Genomic DNA, 20,170 nt, shown 5'->3' with positions numbered 1-20,170 from the left:
TTTTGAAAGTCTGACTTTTTTTTTTTTTTTGGTGACTTACCAAAATGTATGGTGGTATGTATAGTAAGGTTTAGTTTTTTTTTTTTTGGGGGGGGGTTAGTTTTTTAAACAAACAATTACATATCATACTCTGTTTTATGGCTGTATCTTGTCAATATCATACTCCATTTTATTGCTGTACTTTGCCAATTGTATGGTTTTCATTTTTAATTTTTTTAATTTTTATTTTTTAAAGATGTATTTATTTTAGAGAAGGTGAAGGGCAGAGTAGGAGAGAGCAGGACAAGCAGACTCTCCGTTGAGTGTGGAGCCCCACAAAAGGCTCAGTCTCATAACCCTCAGATCATACATAACCTGAGCTTAAACCAAGAGTTGGATGCTTGACCAACTGAGTCACCAGGGGGCCCTCAACTGTATGGTGTTTCGATGTCATAGCAATACAGGTTTCAAAAGACTTCTCTTTAGTATTTAAATTTCATACTTAACAATTCTGCAATTACAACATAATGTACTTCCTGTGACTGTGTTAATATGTGTTAGCAAGACATCTAGGGAGGGCTTAAAATTTCATTGCTGAGCTCTTAGAATGTTCAAGCTTCTCTTCCCTATTTTTATAGTCATTCATGAAGTGGTTTCTGACAAAAGCAAGTCATGACATTTGAACACCCTCTAGAATCCCTCTGCTTCTTCAATAGCACGAGCCTCTTCTGCTTGAATACTTTCACTTCTGAGGAATAGTTCACCTACCTTAAGCAGATTATTTACATTAAGTTATCAGCTTTTTAAAAAAATTTTTTTTTAAAAGATTTCATTTGTTTATTTGACAGAGTAAGAGAGGGAGAGAGCAAAAGAAGGGGGAGGATCAGAGAGAGAAGCAGACTCCCTGCTGAGCAGGGAGCCTGATGTGAAACTCGATCCCAGGACCCAGGGATCATGACCTGAGCCAAAGGCAGACCCTTAACCGATTGAGCCACCCAGGTGCTCAAGTATCAGCTTTGTATGAATAAAGCTGCCATCTGAAAAGAAAACCTTATGATTTGTTTAACATACTCTGGTAGGTACGGACTAAATGCTGTTGCAGCAGAGGTAAAAAAATCTTGCCTTCAGGAGGTTTACAGCATAGTGGATGATCTAGGCAGTGAGTCAATGACAGCATGGGGGTAATATAGGCAAAAAAACCCGTAACAATGATTTTGATTCATTATGCCTGAGATTCACAAGAGGAATATGTGGGGAAGGCAGGTGGTGGTAAGAGAGGCTCCCTTAGCTAAGCTATGAAGACAAGAATGGATGAAGGAACAGGAAAAGAAGTTCTAGGGAGAGACAGCTCCTGTGCAAAGAGATGAATGATCGATATGTTGTATTTCATTTAGAGATGTGGAGGTTAGAGAATTGATGGTTTGACTGGTAGCTGTGGGGAGTGGGAGCAGGGCAGGTGGGTACCTTGTATGATATACTTAAAATTTCAGTCTTTCCCTGAAAGATATGAAGAACCCTAAAGAGCTTTAAGGAGGGGGAAAGGGTGAATGGCCAAAGATGAGGCTAGAGAAATAATGTGAGGAGTGCCCACGTGGATGGAGGAGGACATAGGTGACAGATAAAGGGAACTGAATGCACACTGAAGGAGAGGGAGAAAGGTGGAGACTCGGGCTCCGGCAACCAGGGACCATGTATCAAGATGGATGATCAAGATTTTTAGGTGCAGGTTATGGATTCCATTCTAGAAGCCAGGAGTTTGGAGTTACCAGGCAGAGATAGCCATGAGAAGTGATTTCTTGAATATCCGAGACAACCCTCTGAGGAAGATAGCTATCAATTTTCCAAATTAGGCAATTGAGACTCGAGAAGGTTGTACAACTTAGCCTGAGGTCATCCAGCAGATGTGCAACTGCTATTCACATTTCGATTTTTAAACTCCAGCCAGTCTTTCTTTTATTCCTTAACTGTCCCGTGCTCTTTCTTTTAGATCTTGAAGATTCTTCTCTACAGAGATTCTTTTCCCTAATAACCTTTTTCTGTTTGATCTCTGGTGGTCTTCGATGAGTTTTTAACCTTCTGTGAATCAATAGGAGGAAGTTTTGGTGGTCTAGTACCAAAAAAAGAGATTCACTAACAGTTCTGTTCATTCTGTTTTCATTGCTTTCTAACTCGAAAGGAATACAGTAAGTATCACTCAAAAGTTGCCTGCTTTGACTACTTTCCTCTTTTTATCCATTATGCAATTTGTTTTTAAAATGCTACCGTTTTCTCCATTTTCTCCATTTCTACCATCTGCAACATTATTACGTTCTTTCCTATGTATTTCTGTTCAGGTTAAAGAGATGTTGAGACAGAGTGGTCTTGCTTAAGGAGGGTGGCACAGGCTGAACACACAGGGCTCCCTTAGCAACTTCAGCCAAGTAGTGTAACCATGGCCCGGAGCTGGTCCTCTTCCTTAAGCTCTGGACACTGGATTGTTAGCCAGTCTCTTGACCCAGCTCACTTCTACAAAATTCATAGAGGATTAATGTAAACCAGCATGATGAGTTGCTCATTTGTACTGTAACTGTCACACAGACCAGATTGTTTCTCTCAGCATTCTTTCCTTATAGGAACCAAGTGGAAAGCCACCTATAACCACAAGATGGCTTGGTCAGCAAGAAGAGTTAGGTACATGGTTTAAATGGCAGATGGACTTACTCCTGATGTTTCTACCTGCCACCGAAGTCTAGTGTGGGCCAGGACGTCCCCTACCCTTGGTAGTGCGAACTGAAAGTGCTAGACATTGATTCTCTCACCCCCTTTTTCTAAAGTTTGTGTGGATGATCAAGTGGATCATCTAATTGCTGATAGCACTTTTCTTTAACTACATAGCTCATGTTCCTGCATTCATCCCGCACAGCATCCTTTTTTCCCATTAATATCCCTATTGATTTATTCCTCAAATTTTATCTCTATTGCATGCAGTTTTTTTTTTTTGAGTAGCATTCCTGTAGCCTTGAGGTGTGTTAAGATACAATATGATAATAATAGCTAATAATCTGTAGACTGCTTGCTGAATGTGCTTTGTGTAGCTTGGACAGATAAAGAGAACATTTAAATAAAATAATACCTAATTGTGAAAATTTACTGTAAATTATAACCACAATCAGACTTGAAGCACCAAGTAATAATTACTTATACACTGTTGGGCTAAGAATCCAAAGTAGCATGGTCACTATTCCTGTTATTGTTTAACTTTCAGTTTTTAGAGCTAATTATCAAGTTTATAGACGACTTTGCTTTTCCTTCCTTTTATTTCCCGTTTTTGGCCATTTCATTGCCCATTAGCTTTGAACACAGGGCAAGAAGATAGTCATAATATTATTAACCCTGGCAATAAGTTTGGTGATAAACCTTTAATAAAATGGTACTTGGGATTTATCCCTTTGAGTTTATTTGAGTTATTATTTCTGACACCATGGGTTATTGGAGTGGATATTTCCGTGCTTAGTTCCAGAGGCACCTGATCGGCCAACCATCTCCACGGCATCGGAGACCTCCGTCTACGTCACTTGGATTCCTCGGGCCAACGGGGGTTCTCCAATCACTGCCTTCAAGGTTGAATACAAACGGATGAGGACTAGTGATTGGCTGGTGGCAGCTGAAGATATCCCTCCTTCCAAACTTTCTGTGGAAGTTCGTAGCTTAGAGCCAGGTAGTAATATTCACACATTTCCTTTTTTTCCATCTATGCCATCTATGTGACTTTAGGTGCATATTTGTTAATGATGTTTTATTCTTCCAATTGTTAGAGTAATGCAAGCCTATTGTGTGTAAATTTGAAAGCAGAGAAACTAGAAAGAAGAGAAGTCACCCTAAACCCACCCATCCATCCAGAATTAAGTATTGTTTACCCTTTGGTATATTTTTTGTGGCCTTTATAGATTTTTTTTTCAAGATTTTATTTATTTATTCATGAGAGACACACAGAGAGAGAGACAGAGACACAGGCAGAGGGAGAAGCAGGCTCCATGCAGGGAGCCCAATGTGGGACTCGATCCTGGGACTCTAGGATCATGCCCTGGGCCTAAAGGAGGTGCTAAACTGCTGAGCCACCCAAGCGTCCCCCTTTATTGATTTTTTAATACAAACCAGGATCATGCCAAAATGTCTCTTGACCTCATTTTCCCTATATCATATGTACACTCCAGTGATGTTAGAAATTCTTCAGAAATTCAGTTTTTCATAACTATATATCTATATAGTATACTTTACTTAACCCATCCTATGTTCCTGGGTTTTGGATTCTTTTTAACTGCCAATAAGTAGAAATGGCATTGTAGTGACATCTTCGTGTGTATGCATGTGTAGGTATTTTGCTATGATTCCGTGTTTTAAGAGGAAAACTGCTTGTTATTTGACTAAAACTGTTTGATCTAATGATGAATCCTACTTAGGTCTATGGAAATGAGAGAACACTTAATGCTTCTTTGCTTTGTAAGTTTTGTTTTAGCAGAAGGAACCCCCCATCCCTGCCACCACCCCAATATCTTGAGGCTGTATGCCAGAAGTTAAACCATAACAAGAGAAAAGCAGTAACCATAAATCTACTCTCATTGATTTTATTTGTTTAGGTTTCATGACCATTTTGCTTATGGGCTTTTATATGTATTTAGTGATAAATGCCTGTGTTTGTCTAAACAGGTAACATGAGCCTAGGAGCCTGTAGGTATAGTTGGAAGAAGGTGACAAGTTTTAAATATGGGTGAAGCTAAATAGCATTTCATAGACAGAAAACGTGGTCTTCAGAAGCCCAGTGCTTATTTCTGAGCCATCAGGAAACGTGCTGTAGGAGTCTAATTTATTCTTTAGATTCAGAACTTCAGAAACTCACAATCCTTAGTTTTTTTAAAAAAAGTTCTTAATATGTAATACAAATAAATACCTTCTGTTGTAGTTTAAATCTGCTCCCTCTTGTCCTATTCTTGTGAAATTGGAGTGACATCTACTGTCATCCACAGTGTCCCTTCATAAGTGTATTCGCCGTATTAAACTTCGCTTCAGTTGTTTCTTTCAAAGGCAAAGAACCTAGTCTCGAGCACAGATACTTTAACTAATACTGTATTTGATGGTTATGACTTTAGAAGATGATAGTGAAAAAAGCACACATGCTCTTTCCTGTTCTCTACCCACCCCTTCCATGACAGACGCCATTTACCCTTCATGGCATTGTCTCCCGGTGGCTATGCATAAGCTCTTGGGATCTGGATCGGGGCATATTGGACAGGCACTGCCAGTTGGCAGAAGCTGGCACGTGGGTTGGAATCTGATTACCATGTAGACTTCAGAGCACGTTTGTTAGTGTAGATACTTGAGCACAGTTGTCATATTTTGAATATTGGACCTTCAGTCGCTGTATAGCAGTTTTTTAAAAACTGTTTTTTTTTCTCCCTCAAAAGGGTCAACGTACAAATTTAGGGTCATCGCTATCAACCATTATGGTGAGAGTTTCCGCAGTTCAGCGTCTCGTCCTTATCAAGTGGCTGGGTTCCCCAATCGTTTTTCTAACCGTCCCGTAACTGGACCTCACATCGCATACACCGAAGCTGTCAGTGATACTCAGATCATGCTCAAGTGGACGGTAAGTGGGACATCTTCTCTAAAGGAGACAATTTTCTAGTTTGGTCATGTTGATGATCGATTTACTATTCTCATGAGATGGTATTATGATTAGCAAGAGTCAAAAGTTTTTGACTTTTAAGTGTTTGGCCATGTTAAGGATTGATTTACTATTCTGATGACATGATATTATGAAGAACAATTTTTTTTTAAAGATTTTATTTATTTGAGAGAGAGAGCACAAGCAGGGGAGCAGCAAGGAGTGGGAGAACAGGCTCCCCGCTGAGTAGGGAGCCCCATGTGGGGCTTGATTCCAGGACCCCAGGATCATGACCTGAGGCAAAGGCAGACGCTTAACCAACTGAGCCACCCAGGTGCCCCTGAATAGCAAATGTTTTTAACTTTTTTTAATTTAGTTCGCCAACATTTAGTACATTCTTTTTTTTTTTTTTTCATTTAGTACATTCTTAGTTTCAGATGTAGTGTTCAGTAATTCATCAGTTGTGTATAACACCCAGTGCTCATCACATCATGTTTTTAACTTTTAAGTGAAGGAAAATTGAAGGGCACAGATATTTGTCTAAAAGCACATGTGGTAAGGGGGGCAGGATTAAAAATAAACTTGTCTCCTCCGCTCTCATCTAGGTGTTAACTTAATTGCCCTTTCAAGATTTAATTTATTTTACACCAAATATCCTTTTATGCCTTTGAACCTTGTGAAATATACTCTATTTTTGCTCAGCCCTGACAGTAAACTAAATGCTCTTGATACCTTTGACCACCTTCCAATTAAATTGAAAATGGCCATCAAAGATGTTTGCAAAATGAAGCCACACAGATAAATGAATCTTCATTGCTGTGAAAGTTACATTTATTTTTGTCTTTGACAAGTCTGCACTTCTCTTTTTTAGTACATTCCATCAAGTAACAATAACACTCCCATTCAAGGATTTTATATCTACTACCGGCCAACAGATAGTGATAATGACAGTGATTACAAGAGGGATGTGGTAGAAGGTAAGTCCCCCTGACAAGCTGGAGTCCCCGTAAAGAGCTTTGGATGGAGAGGGTTTATAAATATTATGGAAAACATCATCCCATGTTAAGATAGAGAGATCATGAGATGTTATGTACAGTATTACTTTGACTTTTTCCCAAAGAAAGTCTTTTCCAATTTAATATATGAAGCATCTGACATTTTGGTTAGAGAAACGGTTACATGAGTCTGAGGGGTATAAGATTTGTCAGTAGTTTATCTGAAGAAAAATTTTTTGTTTTCTGTTTTTTTTTTTTTTTTTTTAATGAATAGTATCCTGAGGATCAAAGCCACTTGCAACTTTTAGCTAGATTTTTAAAAAACAATGTCTCAGTCCCAGTTCCATTGAAGTCTATACTAGAATGATTGCATCTTGGGCGGGTTATCCGCTTTTAGAGATGCCGTATATGTAGAGTAAAAGCCAGCCAAGATAGTAAACTTTCCCCTGCAGTTAAATTCTAATCCACAACTTTGCATGTGGTCTGAAGGCTCCAGATGGTCAGGCTGGCCCCTGCCTACACCTGCTGCTGGTCTAATGCACCTGTCCCCTCTCTCTGTGTCTTCTGTGACCCACTGGCTCTGAGTTTCCTTATGTGTACCAAGATCTCTCCTGCCTTGGGACTATGACACATGGCAATTCCAGCTGCCTCCTCTGCTCCTCTCCCAGTGTTTGATTCAGGGACTCCACTTTTCTGTTCTGTGCTTAAATGTTATTTCCTCGGAGAACCTCCACCGCTGTATGTGAGATACCCTTGGTGTAATTCCTAACTGTGACCTTTATGGTTCTCCCGTGGAGTTCATGAATGGTTGATATGTAAGGAGTGTATGTTTATGTGTATGTGTGTGGATACATGAAATTATTTACTTAGTTGGTCTCCCCCAGTAAACGTTAGCCTCTTTGTAGGCCAGGAGCCTTTGCTCCCAGTGCCGTATCCCCAAGCCCCCACAGTGGTGCAGTGTTAAGTATTTATTGAAGGAAGGAATGCTTGGAGTCCAGAAAGAACCATGGAATGTCTGGGGATAATCAGACTGGAAAAAGGATGATGAGCCAGCAATGTGACAGCTGTCTTCGAATATATAACGACTGTTACGTGGAGGAGGAACTCAGCCAGTTGGAGAGGGACAGCCAAAAGGAAGTGGTGTAAGGAAGATCCCTCCAACAGCATTTTTAGCAAAGGCTCTCCAACAAAATTAAAAATTCCCTAATTTTGGAGGAAAAGCTGGATGCTTATTGCTCAGTGATAGCTTGAAAGGGATTCTTGCTTTGGGAGGAAGGCTCCTTCCAAGGCCTTTTTGCACTGCAAGGTTCTGATTCTTTGAACTGTTAACATCCTAAATGGATCATGTCGGAGAATGGCCCTAGGCCAAGGTTATTTTCCTACAATTTCTTGACATCAAATACTGCATATTGTTTTTGTTATATGTAGTCCTATAATAAATTCATTTAAATCTGCGATATCAGGTTTCCTTAAATATTGTGGCATTCCTTTTAATGTTTATCCAGTGGAATTACTTTTGTAAAGTAGTAAAAGGTTATCATCTGAGTTTTAATACATGGCACATTAGGTAGGTGCTCAGTAAATATTTTCTGAATAAAAGAATGATTATTTTTCTTAATCTGGAAAAGTAGGAAACAGATTAGTTTCTAAAATCTGCTTTAAACATGAAGAATTGAGGAAATGAGGTTAGAGACTTGTTAGTAGCCAGACTATTCTCTGAAGTTAAGATAGTAACTATCTTGAGGGAGAAGTGACCGGAAGAAGCATGGGGAGGACTTTTTGGGTGCCAGTTAATATTTCCTTTCTTGAAATATGTTCAATTCGTGAACTTCCATGAACTGTTTGGTTATGGGTACTTTTCCATATGCATATTTCACTTTCTAGAAAGGCTATTCAAAAGAAGAAATGGTAAGAATTGTTAGTAACTGTTCACTATATTGGAGTCCTACCTGGGTTTTTTTTCAAGTTTAGCTGGGTTAGGAGAGTGGGTCTATTAGACTTTTATTTTTTTAATCTTTTTTTTTTAAGATTTTATTTATTAATGAGAGACACAGAGAGAGAGGCAGAGACATAGGCAGAGGGAGAAGCAGGCTCCATGCAGGGAGCCTGATGCAGGACTCGATCCCGGGACTCCAGGATCATGCTTCAGGCCGAAGGCAGACACTCAACGCCTGAGCCACCCAGGCGTCCCTTTTTTAAGTCTTTTGACAGAGTTTAAACATTTGCTGTAAAATAGTGCTAAACAGGTAAATGTTAGTAAAGTGAAGACCTTTCTCTGTTTCTCTCTACGTGTAACTCTTTTCCCTACCTCTCCTGGCTCTACTCTCTAGAAAGAGCCACCAGTGACCAGTTTTTAAAGGATATTCTCTAGTTAAATCTTTGAACTTTTGCAAGCTTGTGTGATGTGAATATCGTGTGTGGAGCTGGGAAATTACTTTACAGGAGCTTTTGTATCTAGTAGTAGTGTCTGCAAATGTGAGTTTTGCCTTCTGGTTCACAGAGACCTTGTTTATAAACTCAGTAGACGGAGCAGTTAGATGTTTAAGTGGGCTTCACTGTGCTGTGTAATTTGCTTATTCCTTATTTTCAAGTTTATGCATTTGAAATTCTTTTTGTGGCTGTCTTAAACTATTGGCCTGTTCTCCCAAACCAAGGAACAAAAGCATTTACCCTTAGCACGTAACGTTTTCTTCAAAGTGAAGTTTTAGGTTACTTATGTGTATTGACTCAGAATTGTTTAAGCTTTTGGAAAAAAAAAATCTGAAACTTGATTACAGTGTTAAAGAATATGCTAAGAGCGATTATATTAAGTTCCACATTGGGACAAACCGTAAATGTCTCCAGCATACCAGTGCCTGTGTGATGAATATTTTTATCTTATAAAGTTAAGTTGAGTCTCAAATAAATCAGAGTATCAGGAATCCTAATCTTTAAGCCTGTGTTTTGTTTCTTGCCTTTTCTAAAATATCCTTTGAGAAAAAATATTACCATTTAAGCAAACAAAGGATATGCTGGTTGGTTGACTTTCAACCTGATAATACACTTAGTTGTCTTACTCATCAATGATCAGTAAAGACTTTTTTTCCTCTGTTCCTACTTCCTGTCACTTAGCCCTCCGAAGAATTACCCTAACAGTGGAATATTAATTTAACCAGATTTGTGTCCTTTTAACAATTTTCTTTTATTTGTAACATATCAGAAGCGTGGTGCAATTCCGTTTTGACTAGGGCTTTGAAAGGAAAACTTCAACTGCAGTGTGGTAATTATTTGGGTGAATGTTTGTAGGTAGGTGAGCGTAGGGCTGGGTGAGGAAAGACCCAAGGACAGCGGAGAAAATGGAAGTCTTTGAGAAAGTTTGTGGAATTTAGAAATCTATTTCAGTCTTTGAATCAAGGTTTGAGTCAACTTTATTGTAGGGCCCTCTTTACACTCATAAAGGGGGCATAGATTTCTTCCCTTCTTGAGCCTTTCAGAGTCCCTTGATCCTAGAACAAGCAGATTCTCTTCCATGTAAACTGTGGGTCTTTATGAATGAGGGGTTTTGTGGTGCTGACCTGCCAAAGGGGTTGTGTGTCCAGTTTGGAGTATTTTTGTCCGTGTTGAATTAGAAGGGAACCTAGTACTCTTAGTCCTGTCCTCTGAGTAGACCTGACTTGGATGCTTGGTTTGGTTTTGTTTTTCCTCCCCCTTCAATTAATTCTTAAATCAGTAGGTGGTATAGTTGAGCTTCTAAGGAACTGTGGAAACAGTTTGAAGAGGTATTTTCTGAGAGGGATTAGAGGTGCTTGTAGAGCTAATTGAATCTGGCAGAAGTGTCCTGTTTATTAAAGGCGTCACATGCTCATGGAGGTAAAAATGGGGGGCAGTTTATAAGGGAATGTGCGCTTGAAGAGCGTTTCTAAATGAAACCATTGGCTGTGGGCCATGGACAACAGAATCATTCTGTTAGAGATACTTGTGTGGCTTGGGGACCCCAACTCAAAGGAAAAGAAGTAGTGGGAGCAGGAACCCAGAGCTTCCCCTAGTAGATTTGCTTTTTGATTATTCTCAACCATTTATTCAGGCATGTGCTTATCTGTCCATTCATACCATGTCCAGTCCAGTGGGATTGAGAGTTTTCTTTTCTTTTTTTTAAGATTTTATTTATTTATTCATGAGAGACACACAGAGAGAGGCAGAGACACAGGCAGAGGGAGAAGCAGGCTCCCTGGGGGAGCCCCCTGTGGGACTCCACCCCAGGATGCTGGGATCACGACCTGAGCCAAAGGCAGATGCTCATCCACTGAGCCACCCAGGCACCCAGGTGCCCCAGGATTGAGAGTTTCTGTAAGACCTGTCTTGTAACTACATGGTCACTTGTCCTGGGTAAGGCACCATTTGCTGATCTCACTTATAGTATTCCTTTCTGGTGGGTGGACAGACTGGATTGACTCGCTAGACTAAAATGGAACATCAGAGGATTTGAGGGTTTTTTTAATTTATTTCACCTATGCATAAAATTAACATGTTTTATAAAAGACTCACCACTAATTATTCATATTATTTATTTATAACGGAACAGTATTACTACCAATGCACAGGTTCAGCTTTCAATCATTGTACCTCATGTCCTTTGTTTCCTGGCATGTAACCAAAATTCTATTTATCTGTGGTGCATTACTAAAATACTTCTATGAAGGATGTTTTCATTGCACAGACCGACTCTACAGTGATATGTGCTGTTCCAGCCTCGTTTTGAGACGACCCTTCAGGTCGTACGCTATGTAAAGCTCCTCTTTTATTTTTCCTTTCTAGGTTCAAAGCAGTGGCACATGATTGGTCATCTGCAGCCAGAAACCTCCTATGATATTAAAATGCAGTGCTTCAATGAAGGGGGAGAAAGCGAGTTTAGTAATGTGATGATCTGTGAAACTAAAGGTAGGAGACAAATGGGAGCTCTTCCTTTTTCCCCAGACGGTACTGGAATTTCAAACTCTGCATTATTCCTTCTGACTCTTGATATGTTTCCCTAAGGAAGCATCTGCTCTGGACCATTTCCTAGGTGCAGGCATTAAGACTGTCCCAACAGAAAATATAATAAGTTGGCTAGAGCACTTGTCTTAAACATACTTTATGTAGGCATGGATCGTAGTCATGAATTCCCATGTGACACCAAGTAAGTCACTTACCTTCTTTTTTCTCTTTACGAAGAGAGTAGAAGTATTTGCTGAATAATTTCTGAGATTGCTGAGGGAATTAGAATACTGGAAGGAAAACAAAAATATAATTTTAAGGAAAAGTGCTTCATAGGCTTAAAGTGGAAACTTTCTGGAGTGACAGTTATGCATAGCACTGTCTACTGCTTAAGTGTGGTGGTTAAGTTCAGAATCCGCAGTGCGCTAATGCTAAATTGGAATTCTCAACTCTGCCTACGTGCATAGATGGACTGTAAAGTATCTTCTGTTTTTAAAGGTGGCAATAGTACCTGTGAATAATAGAAACAGCTGATGTGGCTATTTACAAACTCATGTCCCGTCTCAGTTAAATTTGACAGAAAAAGTGACTGTTTTTGACTTCTGTTTTTTTTTAATTAATTAATTAATTAATTAATGATAGGCAGAGACACAGGAGGAGGGAGAAGCAGGCTCCGGGCCTGGAGCCTGACGTGGGACTCGATCCCAGGACTCCAGGATCGCACCCTGGGCCAAAGGCAGACGCTAAACCGCTGAGCCACCAAGGGATCCCCGACTTCTGTCTGTTTTTAAGAACCTGAGAAAATTTCCCAGAGTCCTCACTGGTCCCCCACCCCCATTAGTCTCAGTGGTCAGCACTCAGTCCAGACCATTCCCTAGAATGGAATGATTGGTCAGGAGCTGCTCGAGTTGTGTGGGGTTCGAGTGGACAGCTGAATGAATTTGGGCCTCTGAGGAGCGTGGGAGGAAGAGCCTGCTGAGTGGGCCAGGCTCCAGGTGATTTTATGTGCCGATTTAAAAATGAAGAAACTAGGGCTCAGAAAAATTGAATTATAAAGACAAGACATAGTTTCATCTTTAACACTAAGTCATGTGTCTTTCTGCTGCAAAACCCGCCTATTAAATCCACATTTAAGCATACATATGCACGGACCTTTAGATTTACTTTGGTTAGTATATATTTGAGGGGCTTTTTGTAGTAGTCACTGCTTTGCTAATGGGCGTTTCTTACTTGCCTCTAGAGTATTGTGATACTTGGGGCAAAATTAAATAAAAATGAAATTTATCGTCTCTGTCCCCAAGACCTTTAAGAATCTAGCCAGGCAAAACACAAAACACAGACAGCAGTGTAGTAACTGTATTGTTTAAGTAGCGTTAGAGGCTAGCCGTGTCTGTGATAGTAGGCCTCATTAATTGACTGAGAAATAAAAGGTTCTACCTACAGACTTCCAGGTCACTGACAGATGAAAATACCTAACCATTCATATTGAATGACTTTCTAAAAGATATTACACAATTTCCAGCCTGTGGAAAGAGATTGTAGGATACACCATCTCTGTTTTTAAAGAAATGAGTCAAGGTTCTTGTTAGCAACAATGATTGTCTTATCTTTAGTAATTCAATAAGGTTTTCCGGGAATGACAGAGGCGTTGAGGCCAGCCATTTCCCCGTGCCCTACCAGATCATAGCCTGTCATAGTTTTTCTTTAGTTCTTTGGCTTCTCTTTGTATCTCCTTGCACCAGTCTTGTTTCATGTTCTTAAGTCTCTTCTTCTTCCTCCTCTTCCTTCTGTTTTTCCTCTTTCTCCTCCTCTCCTTCTCCCTAGAGTTAGCTTTCTCTCCCTGTTGATGTTGATGCATCTGCCTCACTCACCATCCACCACAGAAATTTTTAGCTTTAGCAGAGGCTAGCAAAATCAGCAAGCTTGGTAGAATTATGAATAAATAAAGAGTAAATGAAGAGCGAATAAACCTGATGGACTTCCCCACGGGTCATCGTGATCTTTAATGTATGATCTGCAGCATCCACGTTGCCTCAGAAAGTCATTTGTTTTCTTTAGAATTGGCAGGGACCTTGGAATTATCTAATCCAAAATACCACCTGAAGTAGGAATTTCCTTGAGTCTCTGCCAAGTATTTATCCACTTTGCAGTGTTGAAGACCTCTTCCCTTTGAAAAGTGGGCTCTTATTTGTGGATTCCTAACTCTATTCTGCATAAAGGTGCTAGAAAGTTGAACCCCAACATAATGTTTATTGAAGTAGAATTTTTTAAGGATCACTCTGCTCCAGTGGGTTGTTAAGAGCCATAACAGGAAATATGATATAATACCTAACAGTAACAAAATTGGTTGAGCACTGCCATGTGCCAAGCTCTGTTCTAAGTGCTTTACATGATTAACTCATTTATTCTTCATTACAGCCTTACGATAGAACTTTTTAGTCTTATCTCTAGTTCCCACATGCAGACCCTGGTTCCTGGAGGTTTAAGTCATACAGCTAATTATAAGTGGTGGAACTGAATATATACCTGGGCAGTCTGCTTCCAGAGACGGGGCTATCCGCCGCTATGCTCTGCTGCTTTGGCATTTAAAGCATGAAGAACATGTTATTCGAGGACAAAGAAAATGGGGCTTGAGTCTCATCTGTTATTAGCTTTTGTGGTCACTATTTTCCAGAATATCAGTGAATTAGGTAGAAGAACTGCGTTTACATGGACTCCAAAGGTTTTTGGTTTTGGACTACTTAATATTAAGTGTGAGGTTTTTGGAATCGTATATAATTATTTGAATGGCCCAAAGTCATACCTTTAATATCAATCACATAAAAGAGGCATAATATTTCTAATTTTGAATCTTACTCAGCTCAGAGTATGTCACACAGAAAGGACTTTTTGTCTCATCCGTAAGTTGAAATATTGGGAGTCTTCTACAGGGACAACTGAGCAGATTATCATATAGCAGTTTGGGTTAGACCAAGGGTATTTGTTTCTCTGATTTTATGATTTCTCTAGAATTTGTGGACTAAGACTTTGGCACATCAGATTTTTAAACTTTTGAGTCCTCTTTGTGACTCATTGGTGGTCAGATCATCTCAGTAACAAGTGTAAACAGACTGGCTTGTATTCCTAACCAGACCTCCTTCAGAGAGTAAACCATTTCATAGAGTCTGTATTCACTCTGACATCATGTTTTCTTTAATATGTCAACTAGTGAAACGTGTTCCTGGAGCTTCTGAGTATCCTGTCAAAGACTTGAGTACCCCTCCAAATTCTTCAGGAAGTGGACGAAATGTTGGGCCTGCCACCAGCCCCGCCAGGAGCAGCGATATGTTGTATCTGATAGTTGGCTGTGTGTTAGGTGTGATGGTCCTCATTCTCATGGTTTTCATTGCAATGTGCCTGTGGAAGAACCGCCAGCAAAACACCATACAGAGTAAGCCATTCGTAAATATTTCCTTGTCTTTTTGTGAAGATGAGTAGGAAAATATTGTTAGAATATTGATCTCTAAGACTTCTGTGTGTTAGTGTCATGGTATAAAACACATTAGAAACTCTTCATTCAGGGGAGGTGACTTTAAAACTGTTCTAGCTGTCAACCAGAATAAGTGGAGCATCACATTAAATCGCCCAGTAGAAATAAACAACAAAGCCAAAACCAGGCAGGTCTCTTAAGTAAATAGCTGGCTTAGTGCTGGGAAACTCTGGCTTTGTCAGACCACCAAAGAGCATGAGTTCTTGAAGCATGAGCTTTGGAATTGTTGCAAGAACACCTTCATACTGGTATGAGTCTTGTCAACAGGAATAGAAAAGGCTAGAAATGAGGGGGAAAGGAATACTTGTCTAAGTTACTGTGACTGAATGACACACATTAAGGTACCATGGTCCTGCTTTAGTACCCGAAGTCAGTACGGCTCCAGACTGGCACCTTTCCCCACTAAGTGTCTCTAGTAATGGAATGCTGGTGCTGTCAGTGATGGTGCTGCATGAAAACAGATGATGAACCCCTCTTCCCTCTTTTTCTTTGACCATCCCTCCCTACCTTTCTTGTTCTCCCAGCTATTATAAGATAGGGGAATCATTAGTCTTTAGTGGGAGAAGGTTTTTTGGTTTCCCCTTTGACCCCAGAATAAGAGAATCCAAGCTAACAGCCCGGGGGGAAAAAAGGTGATTTATTTTTACTGAATTGGTGCTTTCTAGGAGATATGGAGAGAGATGGTGGTGGTGGTGGTGCCAGGCTGAAAGGCTTGGAGATCATTTGATTTGGGTCTTTTCCTAAATGGTTTCAATGTCATTGACTTTAATTGTGTGAGTGTGTGATGAATCATTAAAAGAAAAGTGTTGCTTTCCTTTTCTGAGCAAGATTTATCTGGCAAAGGTCATTTTCCTTTGTGACTTGGTCATGTGTTCAAAGATGGAAATCTAGGGTAGAATATTCATTCAGTCATTTATTCAGAAGCTACTCATGGACTATCTTTGATGTGCCTGGCACTATGTTAGACAGTGGGGATGCAATGGTAAAAATGTAAACCTGGTCCCTGCTCTGTCAGCTTATAGTTTAATGGAAAAGATAAGCAGGTATGCTGACAATAACTCACCTGTGCAAGAAGTTCAGAAATAGGAAGAAAGACACCTAATCTAGTCTTGACATGCTCTAATACCTTTGAAGAATTTAACAAAACTCTGCCAACAAGTCCTGTACAACTTAGGTGCTATATTTTCTCAGGGCTATTACACTTTTTTTCTAAATATATCTAGCAAGTGTGCCTCTGGAAATTGGAACATTGAGGCAACTATTTAAGTGCTTTTAATATACGGAAATGGAGTAATTAGCCTTTGGCCTTTAGTACCCCACACCTTTCACATGGGCTGTATTAACCAAGGAGCTGATAGTCAGTGAATGTATACACAACTGCGTCCTTTCATTTGAAAGTGTTGTGTAAAAAAAAAAAAAAAAAGTGCTATTTATTACTATTTAAAATATCCTACCTAAAGTTTGCCTTTTGTTGTTGTTGATCTCTCGGCACTTTGAAGTGTGTGGGAGTTTAAATACTTTTTCTTAGTGCTGCCAGTACTTAGATAGTTTCAACTTGCATGATTTTTTTAATTCTCTTGAGTAATTTCTCTCTGGTTAATTTCTCTTCCCATTAACAAAGCCTTAATTAACTCAGAGTTCCTAGCTATCTTCACACAAGGAAAGAGCAATAACTTTCTTAAAGCATTATCTCATAATTAGACTTTAAGTGAACATATTTAAGGCATTTCATTTTAGTGTATTTGTAGTTTCTTAGGGGTTTATTAATAAAACTGCCTATGTAAGAAGATTGTCTTTTTCATTATCTTACCTTTTCTTTTCTTTTTTTTTTTTTTCTCTCTTAACAGAGTATGACCCTCCAGGATATCTCTACCAGGGGTCAGATATTAATGGGCAGATGGTAGAATACACTACTCTGCCTGGCACAAACCGGATAAATGGGAATGTTCATGGAAGCCTCATAAGCAATGGAGGTCTCAGCAATGGCTGCTCCCATCTTCACCATAAGATCCCTAATGGAGTCAATGGAATCATGAATGGAAGCTTAAATGGAGGGCTTTACTCAGGGCACACAGGCTCACTAACCAGGATGCATATGGATTTTGAACATCCTCGTCACCTAGTAAATGTAAGAGACCTAATGATAGATAAGGCCTCCCTGTGCCCGTGGTGCCAGAGAGCAAGAACAGGGCTGGCCTACTTGCTTGGCCTTTGTCAACATAGAAACCTCACGGGTTTGTTGAACTGGAAATAGTATGTATTACTGGCAACCCCTTCATGTAGAGTAATCTTGGTGAGCTTTCTATTGTCAGGTGATAGTACGTTCATCAATTTGGTTTATATTTTAAAATTATTTCACAGTGAAAGTGGAATACTGGTAACAAACTGGCTGGAAGTTATTCTTGAGAATTGGAAATACCATTGGGTGTAGAGTGAACCCAATACTTTAAATTTGCTTTATTTAGAGCAAAGTCTGAAAACTCATATGCCTAGAGGAGTCAGGCAGATCGTGAAACTGAGCAAAGCAAGTTGAGAATGAGACAGAAGCAGTGGAGGCAATAGCAATCTGGAGAGCTGCAACTCACACCAGTTGTTGGCACGCAGAATGGAGGGCCTGGGGTTACCAGGTTTTCTGATTTTTCAAAACATCTTGTAAATCTAGGAAAAATTGCCAGATTATATACACATTGGCAATGAATTCCAATTTTTGAAAGCATTGTGTAGGCCACATGGAACAAGTCCACAGGCCACCAGATGGTGACTTCCGCACCATAGTGAGTTTCTTTTGTTTGTTGTATCCAATGTGTGGTACGGTTGTGGCCTGTAAGATTTTTGTCTTTTATGATACTAGTATTTCTTAACTACAGGATAGGCCTTGAAAAATACTTTGTTTCAGAGATAACTCGGTGATATAGTTTAATTTTTGAAATGGGAATAAAATGACTAGCATATTTTACATTTCTGCTGGTTAAAGAGGTTCTGTGCATTAGGACGTTTGATTTATGATGCTGTTTGGATATGCATCCACATTATTTCTCAATCAAATAGGTGATATGTTTAGTTGATCATATTAAGCGCTCGTTGAGGTTTTCATCATTGTTCTAAATACAGATAAATTTGCCGTAACCCACAAGGTGCTAAAATTAGAAGAAGTTTAGAGTTTTTTCATCCTCAACTTCAACAAAGATTTATTAAAAAATATTACATTTGGAGAACAAAACTATAATATATATTTGTATCTTAAAGCTGGACATCTGATGGGATTTCATATGATCTAGTCTTAGTGTTTTATAGAAAAATACCTAATTTGCTTGAGTGTGTCTCATTACCAAAAGAGAATAATGATTTCATTATTTTATGTGGAAGGACATGGCTTATATTCAGACTTTCTAAACTGTTTTTGTCACCATTCCTAGTCCAAACTACTGACATTGTCCAAGAAACTAAAGGAGAGAGCATTAAGGTTTGAGTAGCACTTGCTGTTTCCATAAGAAGAAAAAAATAAATCTGACATTTGATCAAGGATTTGGACACAGCAGTTTGGGGTTTTTTGAACAAAGAATTGCTATTTAAATAATAGTTGCCCTTTTTAGGTGTACAATTTTAGAGGTTATCATCTGTGGTTTATACTCACTAGTTTTCTTACTTGTCTTTTCCGGGTGGGAGGAAATGGAGAAATTTTAAAAATACTGGCGATCTTAAAAGAATCATTGAAAACACTTTGATGTGTTTAGTGATTCGAGTAAGCATATTACCCCGTAGGTTAACTTCATTTTGTGAAGCTTTGGAGCTTATGCTCACAGACTGAATGCCACAGAGGATCTTCTTTCTCTCAATGTTTTCTTAAAAATTCCTGTTGCTAGTTGGATCAGGAATGTTGAGAGACATTTTCAGTGCTTTTGGTTTGCTTAGATTCTGGCTGTTGTTATGAGATGAATGGAAATGGAAAGTATTCTGGGAAAAACAATTGCCTGAACTTTCCTTAACCTTGAAGAGCTGCTCTGGGCTTGGGTGCAGTGTGACAACCTCTCCCCCCCTTATCAAATTCGATTCTGCTGTTTTTCCTCTGAAAGCAGAATTTTGCCTCTGACCAAAAGGCTGGTTCAATTCTGAACATGAGTTTTGAAGAACTCTTGCCATTGTATATGTCAAGCAAGCATTTTACAGTGAGGTATGTGTTAATCCGGGCATTTTTCTTAATTGCTGGGCAGTTTCCGCCAAAAGCAACATCAAAATATTAATCCTCCCCTCCAAGTCATTGCTGGCTGAGAATCTACTCCATCTGGAAAAATATAACATGTTTTAAAACTTAGTGTAGTCAAGTGAACAGACCTAATAGAAATAATTACAGGAAAATGAAGATGGGTTTATCTTGTGACATCATTCAAACAGATTTCCACCCCATTTCTCCAACTGGCATCATGTAAAATTCTTCCATGACTGCTAGAAAAGTAAAAATGGACAGGAGGTTCTAATGTACAGTGTGTATTTGGGGCCCAGGAGATTTGAACGCCTGAAAGGGAAGTGAGTAAATTTCTCCATTTCTGTGGCTCCTTCCAGGAAGAAAATATGTGGAGCGAAAGCATGGCAGTTAGTGTGTAGAGTATGGTTTTAACATTGTGCAGAACTCAATTGTGAATATTGGTAAATAGCGACCAGCACAGCATTGTTCAGGGGTTGGTTAAAATAGGCCGTGTAGCCCATTTCTCCCTGGCCTGGCTCTTCCACTGGGGGCTGTTGGGTGACTGGTGTGTGATATCTTCACAACGTGTATTTTTCTTTTTCCTTCTGCTCCCTTCCTGACCAGGGTGGTGGAATGTACACAGCAGTGCCTCAGACAGACCCGTTGGAGTGTGTTAACTGTCGAAACTGTAGAAACAACAACAGGTACGGGACCCTGTATTTGCTCAGGTTGTTGGGAACACAGCCTGGTAGGACTCTTACTACCCCCCCCACCCCCACCCCACCTTCACCAAAGGACGTTCTTGAAATTTTAAGTAAGACATAAATCTCAGAATATGGAGACTGAAGTGTAAGGCCATTACTAATTTTTTGGCCCTGCTTTACAATTTT

The 20,170-nt window shown here is 39.5% G+C and overlaps 1 protein-coding gene across 8 annotated transcripts in view; it reads left to right on the top strand.

Annotated features, from left to right (window-relative positions):
* The window catches only part of CDON (cell adhesion associated, oncogene regulated), a 99,260-nt gene that overhangs the window by 60,951 nt on the left and 18,139 nt on the right, over nucleotides 1-20,170 (top strand). For all 8 annotated transcript variants that reach the window (XR_013377095.1, XR_013377092.1, XR_013377093.1 and 5 more), the window contains 7 exons: nucleotides 3,473-3,676; nucleotides 5,421-5,602; nucleotides 6,492-6,597; nucleotides 11,410-11,532; nucleotides 14,777-14,998; nucleotides 16,945-17,225; nucleotides 19,905-19,984. Coding sequence is in view for 4 of the 8 variants with exons in the window: in XM_077894106.1 (XP_077750232.1) it covers nucleotides 3,473-3,676; nucleotides 5,421-5,602; nucleotides 6,492-6,597; nucleotides 11,410-11,532; nucleotides 14,777-14,998; nucleotides 16,945-17,225; nucleotides 19,905-19,984 (1,198 nt within the window). In the remaining 4 variants the exon portion in view is untranslated. The remainder of the gene's footprint in view (nucleotides 1-3,472; nucleotides 3,677-5,420; nucleotides 5,603-6,491; nucleotides 6,598-11,409; nucleotides 11,533-14,776; nucleotides 14,999-16,944; nucleotides 17,226-19,904; nucleotides 19,985-20,170) is intronic.

This window comes from Canis aureus, chromosome 3 (genome assembly GCF_053574225.1).
Source record: "Canis aureus isolate CA01 chromosome 3, VMU_Caureus_v.1.0, whole genome shotgun sequence".
Lineage (NCBI taxonomy): Eukaryota > Metazoa > Chordata > Mammalia > Carnivora > Canidae > Canis > Canis aureus.
The sequence above is the reverse complement of the archived record's forward strand: the minus strand, read 5'-3'. Positions and strand labels throughout refer to the sequence as shown.